Raw genomic sequence first — 10,262 nt, 5'->3', positions numbered from 1 at the left:
TTAAAATCTGCTAAATGCTTTGTTATTCTGGCACATTTTGATTAACTATTAAATATAAAACAAGTACAGCTTTCCAGCATTTCTTTCTGCATGAACAACAGAGTAACATTAGAAGCTGAACGTAATTGATTGTTATCTCTTGCTTGCACTTTCCTGTATGTGGGCTGAGAAAACTCTTAACTGTTCTTGGGCAAACAGTAACAACCAAGGCTCTTTTATTCACACTGATTATGTATGTTGTATGCTATGGATGCATGAAATGGCAACGAAGAAGGCGGAAACAACAAAAATCGGAGATTATAAGGTAAATTTTAAGCATTTTATTTCTATAAATAGCAAAAAATATAATCTATTTCTGAGTAACATAAACTGTTGGCGTCTGGGCTGTAATGATGCTGTTTATAATAAGAAGAAATGATTGTGCCTACTTAAATAAGTTTGAAATATTAACAACATACAGTGGAAAGTTATTTTGTGTCAGGAGCAGATAGTCATCTTTTTAAAGTTCATAAAACTTTTCTTACAGCAAAGTTGATAGAAAAGCAAATTCATCATGCCTGTCTCAAGAATATTAGGTAAGCACATAATTTTAAACATATGACTTTTTCTAAGAACGTGCATTTTAAAAGAGATTGAACAGAATGGTTTATATCAGTTTTGGACACAGCACTTCAGCAGCCATATGAAGATGCTTTGAGTGATGCTTTATAAAGAGGAAGTTTTTATGAAAATGTTTTTCAGTTACAAACAATTACTAGGAAAAATGTGATCCTAATACTGGAAATGCGCTTGTAATCACAAAAATGTTTTTTTTTTTCACTCACTTTTATAGATGAGTGCAACAGAATTAAGAACTTCCGATTAAAGCCACATTTCTGATTTCAAACTCGAGAAGAAGCAAAGAGAGGGCGCATTAACTTTCTAACAAAACATTTTTTAGCTGTTACTTCATTTTTTGGAGCTCTTTGTAAGGTAAGGAAAGATTAGCAAAGTACGCTTGTAACCTGCATGCTATCCCTGTATACTTTCGTACAAAAAGAAACCTATGTGCAAGCCTTATCTTCAAATACGAATGCAGATGTCAACAAGTGCCTATAGGTTTATATCCTTGGGAAAAAAAAAGAAAAAGATCCTATATTAATTTGTAGCTCTTCATTATTTTTCATAATAAAGTAGTGTAGGTGAAATTCTGTAACAAAAAGACTTGGAGCTGAAGCAAGAAGAAATTGTTTTTTAATCTGCAGATCTGTATTTTCACTGTGCTCTGTGAATCCAGAAACTGAAACTGTTGCTGTCTTATGGTTGCCCTGCAGTCACCCAGCAAGACGCTAAAAAGATGGCTTTGGTGTTTTCAGAAATTATGCACAAATTATACATGCAACCTCTTTGCAGTATTTTTCCTACCTTCAATTTTAGCTTTATAACATAGGTGCAAATTAAACTTGTAGAATTTACAGTCAACGTCTTGACTATGTCAAAAGGCTTGATAGAGGCAAATAATTGCAAAAATATCCTGGCATGCAGTTTAATAAATTAAAAACTCATTCTTTATTATATATAATACGGTTTTAACACCAAGAGACACAGCTTATTGCTGTCACATACAGCTTAACAACTATTATAAGGTTGTATATACACAGGATAAAATTATTTCAAACACAATTCACTAAAATGTCACTTAATGGATCTGTGACATTCTATAGTTAACAATAACAGAAGCAACAAAGAAAGCATGTCTATTTTAAAAGTTCACAATTTTAATTTTCAGTAACCTTCAAAAGAGGTGCTTAGGAGGATGCCTAATATCAGCTTGACCCAGCAGAACCACTCCTCCAACGAGACACTGCTGGACACCTCAGAGAGGTTCCACTCTGTTCTCATAATCCTGTACAGCATTGACCTGGCTGGCGGCACCCTCGGGGTCATCGTGATGTCCCACCAGTTGTTTCGAAGGAAGTCACAATCTGTGATGACCATTATCATCATCAACCTCCTGGTGCTGCACACCTTCCTGCTACTCAGCATCCCCTTTCGCCTCAGCTATTACATTTTACAGGAATGGAAATTTGGGACATTCACCTGCAGGCTAGTGAGTGCCATTATCTACTTCCACATGTACACCACCTTCACGTTTTACGTTGCTATCATCATAATACGTCTCTTCCGACTTGAGTTTAAGAAGTGCTACACTACAACGTGGGTGATTGCTGTCTGGCTGCTGGGAGCACTGGTGATTGCACCTGTTTTTCTCTCTTACTATGGCACCTCTAAAACATACCCGTCCTCCCAGTGCTTTCACTTCCAGCAGGAGATACAAGAGACACCCATGGTGATAGTAAACTACTGCTTGGTTGGAATTTTGATGGCTGTTTGTGCTGTGCTCACTGTCATCCAGCTATCTGTGATCTATAAACTGGCTGTGAAATACTGGCCTGACATCAACTCCCATGTGGAATTCAGGGCTCAGGCAAAGAGTTTCTTCTTCATCTTGGTAATGTTAGTGTGCTTTATGCCTCATCATGTATTCAGAGTATATTACATCCGAAAGTGCCACCTGGATAAAGACCATAAACTTCTGCCATACAATGAAATTTTTTTAGCTTTAACAACAATGTGTTGCTTGGACATGTTGTGCTTCATAGCAGGAATAACCCACTGAACTCTGAACTACAGAAAATCCAGCCACTCTGTGTCAATACTGGCTCTTGGCCGAAATAAACTTGTGTCAGGACTTTGCTGTGCCAGGGAGACTGCTGAGTTTTCAGGAAGGCTATATAGGATTGTCATAGTCTTTGGCTTTTGCAGACTAGGAAGATCCATCTTTCCAAAACTACTGTTTTTTATCTTCTCTCTTGAAGACAGACATATGAGCCTTACTTTGGTCTTTGACCTAAATGTCACGTCACAAAGCTTCATTAAGATTTTCTTCAGTCGTCCCACTCCCTAACCATTAGAGCACAAGTATCCATCCCTTCCTCTTTTTTCCGCAGAAGGTCTCAATAACTACAACCCACTGTGGCTAATAAGTTTTCACTGTGAAAGTCTAACAATTTCTTCTGTCAGTTGTGATACTGACGGGGAGGGGTAAGAAGGAAATTCCTTTACAACATTTTTGTACAAGTGATTTTAGATAACAAGGACATAAACTATATTAGAAATGTATTCAAGGCATGAAACAGTGCATGAGTGAAATGTTTTAGTGGAATATTCTAGCATAAGCTTCTTTTGTTCATCTATACAAAGTGTATATTAAATTAAATGAAAACATTTAACATTCTCGTAACTTCAACTTTACTTGTTTCATTTCAAAAACACAAGCAGCTCCCTGAACTGAGGTAATTACACCTTCAAAGTGAGTGAGAGCTGAACAGGTCACAAATTTCAAAACTTTTGTCTTATATCACTCTCCCACAAGGTCTGGAACGGTGGCTGTTACCCCTTAAGTCCATTGCAGCCAAAGAAATCCAAGTTAATATTGTGCCCTGCCCATAACTGGAGCTGGAATTCAGGACTGAGGGGTCTGGTCCTTCATGGAAGGATCAACTGCTCTCTAGGAGAGGGAAATATTTTAACAGCCTTCAAAAACCCTTTGAGCAGAAAATGTCTTTGATGTCTGGTCACTTTCAGTTGCCTGTTGATTTATTATCAGATGCCATATTTTTTCCATTTACAGATGTAACAAAGCAAAACTAGAATAAACTAACTGAAATGTGTTTAATCAGTTCAACATATGCTCGTGCATGTGTATATAAACTTTTGCATGAGTGTATATTTTTTCCATTAGATGGATTATATTCTTTGTGAACTTGGAAAATAGAATAAAATAACTGGGTCTTGCTCCCTCAGGAACCACATCCGTTCTGGGAATCTCCATTTTCACTATGTAAAAATTATTTTCACGCATGCTGCTTGTTCTGCTCTGTGTAGAAGGTTTCCACCCTTCTGGCTAAGGCCTCACTGTCATTCGCTGCATCACAACAGCTTGAGGCCAGCTTTCTCCCATTCCAAACTCCCAGGACTCACACAAGTGTATATTTTCTCCTTCGTAACCCCATGAGTTACCAAAATGTGCATAATTTGTAGTCTGGCAATCTTTGCTATAGAAGTGCTATGACGCCCAGATTCAGACAGGTCAAAAGTTGATTTGGGAGGGCTGAAAAACTACACCTATCAAGGAATGCTAGTGATGCCTCAGATTGATGGCCTTTTTTTGAACAAAAGAGCATACACTGACTTTGCTAATGCTGAACAAGCATTTTTGCCTTTAATCATTTCCATAAAAACCTTTGTCCAAAATTCCTAATGGTTCCAGAATTCTTTCTGCTGCTTTTAAAAAATGAAAGTCCAGGGGACCACCAGCATTTCCTGAAGCCTTCCAAATATCCTGACCTTCCCCTGGTGTTACCAGGTCCACTCCTGCTCTTACAATACAGTCTTTTCAGTCCATGATTTTCAAAGACAGAAGTTACAGGTACAGTAAAATACAATAAAACACAGATACAACGCAAAAGGCCAGATTCTAAAAAAGGTAAATAGTTCCCAAAACAGCAGCTTTTTGATATTCTTCTCTGGGCAGTATGCTGCATATGTACCTGATAAGAGAGCCAGGGACCCTCAAGGTGAAAAAGCTTAAACAAAGCTTTGGCCCTTCAGAAGAAATTGGAGGAAAACAAGGCAAGAGGCAGGGCCCGCAAAGAAGATATTTGTATCTCTACCACCAGAAAGAGTTTCTTTAAGTTGAATCTACCAAAGTCTTTAGAAAAACTGGCAAAGCCCTAAGTGAGGCAACAATTGCCTTGCTCCCCCTTCTGATTACTGACTCCTGTAGCTAAATAAAATACATTTTGCTTGAAGAAGTAACCATTGTCACTGCCTTTTTTTACTGACCAATGCTACCAAGCTGGCCTATCTGGAGAAGAACAGAGTCATCTGGTGTTGATTATGAGTCTTCTGATAATAAAGCAGTCCAGGATAATATAGTGCAAGTATGGGAGAAGGAAAGGGAAATTACACAATGTCTTCAGCTATGGTATCGTTCCATACAATTCCTTCAAGGAGATTTTAGGGATAATTGTGTAAGTTCTAAGTTCTGCTCAGACTGTAACTCCTCTGGAACTAGGTATTTATCTTTTCAGCTCCTCAAAGACCAGGGCTGTCCTGTGATCCATGTGCTGGTATAATGTCAATCACACTATATATGTATATAATACCTACATGTATTTGAGGAGTTGAATTGCTAACACATTCTTTTATGCAATGTCTGTATTCAGCCATACTTCATAATCAATTAAATCTTTCCAGCAGAATAAATCTAAGGAAAAATATTTTATACAGTTCAACAATTAGCTGTGAAAGGTTTTTCCTGAGCAAGTGGGCAAAGCAGAATTAATTTTACTCCATCCAGCACAGTAGTGGCAGGACCCTGCATGTACCAACAGGCTCTTCAGCCTCTCCCCACCATCTCCTAGAGGTTTGGCTGCTAGTGCTCAAGGCTGGCTGTGACATGGTGCCACTGTCTAAGCCTATGTAAGATGCTGTTAACAGAGTGGTGTGAGAAAGAGCTGTAAAAATCACCATGTTGGAGGCCTCCCCACCTTGGCTTGGTGGCCTATCTGTCTTGGTCTGGTGGCCTTGCCCTCAGCTTTTGCCTGATACTTTTTCCTGTGCCTGTCCAAGAAACTTGCTGAAATAATCTTGATCCACTGACTTGACTTTCTGCCGTGATGCTGAAGCTGTACTGGTTCTATGCTTAGGTTCTGTGGGCTTGCACGCTGCACTGGGTCCAGCTGGGATGGAATTAACATTCTTTGTAGCAGCCCAAACAGTACTATGTTCTGGATTTGTAGCTAAAATAGCACTATTAGCACAGTGATATTTGCTGCTGGACAGTGCTTGCATATCATCAAGAATTTCCTTTTTTCCCACTCTGCTCCCCAGTGAGTAGGCTGGGGGTGGGCAAGACACTGGGAGAGGACACAGATGGGACAGCTCACCCAAATTTGCCAAAGGTATATTGCATACAATCCAATATCATACTCACCAATAACAACTGAAGGAGAAGAAGAAGAATGGAGGGCATTGACTTCCTTGGTGGCCATTGCTCTGAGACTGGCTGGGCATCAGACTAGGTGTGGGACATGAGGAGTGATTTCCTGTGTATTGCTTGTTGCTAATTTTTTTTCTTTACTTTACCTGTTAAACTATCTGTATCTCAACTTATTAGTTTTCTTGCTTTTGTTCTTCCAGTTCTCTTTCCTGTCTTGCTGGGGGTGGAATCACTGAGAGAACAGTTGTGTGGGTGGTTGGTGGCTTTCTGGGGTCAGCCCACCATGCACTGCTTCTTGGTGAGGCCCCTGCCAGCCTTGATGGTACTTGGCTTCCAGCCCTCTCTTGCTGCTCCCCAACAGAAAGCCAAGACGAACTTCATTAATATTATACATCAGAAAAGGACCAACTGTGAAGAATAAGCATCACCAAGTAGAATCTATCTTCACGTTATCTTCACTTCAAACCTGGTGTGAGATTTTGCCCAGGGAGGTGGTGGAGTCGCCATCCCTGGGGGTGTTTAAGGAAAGGTTGGACATGGTGCTTAGGGACATGGTTTAGTAGATGACATTGGTAGTAGGGCGACGGTTGGACCAGATGATCTTGGAGGTCTTTTCCAACCTTCATAATTCTGTGATTCTATGATTCTATGAAATTTGGACCTATAATACTTCTTCCTTGCAGCCACAGTCAAACAATGATAACGTTCCTTATTAACCGTTGCAATGAAGAGGAGCATGGAAAGTGAAGTGCATCTTGTGCTTCAGCTCCTCCTCGTAGCTTTTAAAATCTAAAACAGGTTTGCACCATGGTTTCAGACAGAACTTCACTCTAGTGCTTGCTGCACCATCCAGATCATACCAAATCCCCATCCCTTCTTCCACCAAACTGTCACTTTCTTTAACCTTGCCCATGAATCACACTCCCCTGACTCTTGGCCTTCATCATTGATGTATCTATCCTGCATTTTAAGATAAGCTCCTTTTTCTTTTTCAGACTTGACCATTTTCTCTGTCTCTTCTCTCACTGACTAGCTCAGTCATGAAAGGACAAACCGCTCACTGGTCTCAGTATGGTCCTTTTAACTCAGAGAAAAATGGATTGACCATTGATCCCAGTGTTGTTAGATATGAGACTCACATTAAAGTGATAGATTGGCTCTATTCAATATCCAATCCCCTGCTGAAATCTGGAAGCACTCTAAATACTGGTTGAAGTAAGAAGTTACCATTCTCCAGGAGAGTAATCTAAGAAGTAAATTCTGAAAGGGCAATGATACTGAGTTCAGACTGCAGGAGATTGTTCTTGCTACATACTATGTAAAGACACATTCCTTGGAAAACAGTTAAAAATGGTTGGTTTGAATGCCATTTGTATGATCCAAGTAATTCTGGAGATAATTATACACATTAGTAATTGCTTTCGTGTTAACTGAAAATGTAAAATTGTAAACCATTTAGTCATTCCATTCATTTTTAATGCCATCAAATGAACACTGGGAAAATCCCCAGACATCCTAACGGAAAGAATATCAAACTGCTAAATGCATCTTCTGTTATTTTTTGCATGAAATTCTGCTTAAGAATAGGCAAGCAAAACAAAACCAAAACCAAAAGCCTGCTTGCACATTTTGACATCCTAAATTAGTTTGGTAAAAGAAATCTATAGGCAAAGCAAGAGAATTCTTATAATGAAAAAGTAGTGTGTCAAAAGGTCTCCAGGTATATTTTTTCTCCTCGCAGAGTTTGCACTCTGGCAAAATGTACTTGGACAACACTAGCACAGTAGGTTATTTCCTGTGCTATACTCTCTGCTATGACATATGCTAGAAAACTAGATAGACCAACAATCAAAAGTCCAGGCACTTCTGGAAAATGAGAAGCTTGACCTTGGCTTCCATCTTCATTACTGAAACCATGACTTGGGCAGTCTACTTCCAGGTCAACCTTGATCCCTCTGAAAAATTAGAACATAAATGTTATCTTCTGTAGTGAAATTGCTCTGAAGATCTCAATGGGAATGTAGAAAGTGCAAAAAACTCATTTACTACACATGCCTGAATATCCATGAGCATTTCTGGAAATTCCTGCTGTTACAGACACAGTGCTACAATAATTAGCCTGTTTTTACCTAACTCAGGCACATCCTTTTGAAAAAAGCTGAGAGTGATGTGAGCCCACCCACAAGTCAGCCTCACAAGGGGCATATTCTTTGTAATTCAAATCCGCTAGTATCCAGGACAGCAATGTTCAAATGAAAACAAACAAAAACAAACAAAAAAAACCCAACTCTCCATTTCCTTCTGATGCATCTGTTCCTTCTGCTTGCTTATACAGAAAGGTCATATTGATGATGCTGTCAGATGAGCATGTCCCTCTGTGGGGAGGATGGTGTGGGGCTGACACACTTGCAGAGTGCGCGTGGTAGATGGACACGCTAACTTTGTCTCCATGAACAATGAAACTGTTCGCCTGATGTACTCTGCAAGGAATTCAGGATTAAAGCTGTAATCTGTCTTGAATTTTCACTGTTTGAGTCTGAATTGCTTGTCCTGGGTATCCTGACACCCTGAGTTTCTTTGATATGAAGTGGCTGGTCTCCAAACCTAGGATTCACTTCCATCAGGGTGCCGTTGTTCAGAACTGCAGTTTTCACAACTGTATCTTCATCTTTTCCAGTACAATCATAAATATAAAAACACAATGCAGTTCCTGCCTTTTATCATATATAATCCACTTCGGGGTCTTTAGTGCAGTGGTATTTTATAATCCATGAGCAAGGTAGCAGCTATCTGGCATACAGAGAAGAACCACACATGAGTAAACTTGTGATAGGAGTTTTGTGTTGAAAATGACTTCTATCCATAAATGCATGTATGTAAACATTGCAGAAAAGCCCTTGGAGGGCAAAATTTCTAGCAATGATTATTATGCAAAGAATAAATATCAGACAAGACTAAACCCACATAAACACAAAAACGAAAAAAGAATTTTTTTAAAAAAAAAAAAAAAACAAAAACAGAACAATCAAAACAAAGCACGAAGCTACAAATGACCAGCAGAAAACACAATTTCTTTGTGTCTTTTTACTACATTGTTTTCAGCTATTGGTTGAGGGCCATGTACTAAATCCATAGTAAGGCATGACCTGTTGTCATGCAAAGGGTGTGACATACAGAGATATTTTATTCACACAGAGATATTTTATTCATCAGCTGACAATTTTTGACCAAACTGACAAGGAAAAGGCAGGAGTCTTAGCTAAGGAGGAAGAGACTGATGTTGTACAGCATGAAAGAGCTGCAGCACAGAAACCATATAGTGTAATGGCAAGGTTAACATTGCAAAAAAATTCAGTTTCTAAATTCTGTCACTGATGATCGCAATTGCTTACAGTGATCTGTGCTCTGACACTATCTTAACAGAACAACAGGCAAGGCAAAGAGCTGCCAGCAAACTGCTTCACTTATTCCTCAGCGGTAAGGAGACTTCTCATGTCAACAAATGGAGAATAAAAATTGTTGGGAGTTCTAGGAAAGAAAAGAGACAGACAGCACAAAATCAGGTGCCCTGAGCAATCCCATTTCTGAATGTTTAGGTACCACAGTTTGAAGTACAGAGTGCCTTCCACAGAGTACCTGGGCTCTTGAAAGGATTCGTATTTTGATCCATCCAGTATGCTCCCAGCCAGTCCCAGACACTTCTCTCCAAAAGGATGTGAAGTCCTCAGCAAACACATTCATTTGACACTCAAAAAAATGTGCTCCTTGGCAGCCTTGGTTTTGTTCCTTGTGTTTCTTAGGAGTCTCTCCTCACTTTAGACCCTCGAGCACACCCCTCACCTCCTAGCTTCTGACCCACTTGGGACTAACATGGCATCCCTGCCTGCAGAGGCCATCCTGCTCCAAGCAGATCTATATAATCATTTATGGAAAACCACACAGGACCACTGAGGGACATGGAGAAGCTTGTGAATGTAGTCTGTGAAGCACCAGACTTGCATGCAGCAGAAGAGGGGAAAGCTGGGCTCCAGCTGAAGCAATTTTCTCTTTGTCAGGGAAAGATGTGAAGAACGCTCTTAGCGTTCTGCCTCAGTGTTTATAAGAAAGTATCTGCTTGCTTTTAAGTCTTGGCAAACAAAGAGGAAGATGATGGATATTTCAGAGGAAGGAAGGCTGCAGGAGACAGACCAGAAGGCATTTGCCTTGCACACTAATT

At 39.7% G+C, this 10,262-nt stretch overlaps 1 protein-coding gene across 1 annotated transcript; it reads left to right on the top strand.

The window, feature by feature from the left end:
- Positions 1 to 200: 200 nt before the first annotated feature.
- Positions 201 to 7,499, top strand: LOC310895050 (putative G-protein coupled receptor 141). Its single transcript, XM_083825852.1, has 4 exons — positions 201 to 304; positions 527 to 575; positions 833 to 972; positions 1,769 to 7,499. The coding sequence occupies exon 4, from the start codon at positions 1,796 to 1,798 to the stop codon at positions 2,657 to 2,659; it is 864 nt and encodes a 287-aa protein (XP_083681978.1). The 5' UTR covers positions 201 to 304; positions 527 to 575; positions 833 to 972; positions 1,769 to 1,795; the 3' UTR covers positions 2,660 to 7,499.
- Positions 7,500 to 10,262: the final 2,763 nt, after the last annotated feature.

This window comes from Anser anser, assembly GCF_964211835.1.
Source record: "Anser anser genome assembly, chromosome: 2".
Classification (NCBI taxonomy): domain Eukaryota; kingdom Metazoa; phylum Chordata; class Aves; order Anseriformes; family Anatidae; genus Anser; species Anser anser.
This window is presented reverse-complemented; position numbering and strand designations above follow the sequence as displayed.

What these genes read in the sequence shown, in the direction of transcription:
- LOC310895050 (XM_083825852.1), top strand. Translation starts at nt 1,796, where the DNA reads ATGCCTAATATCAGCTTGACCCAGCAGAACCACTCCTCCAACGAGACA.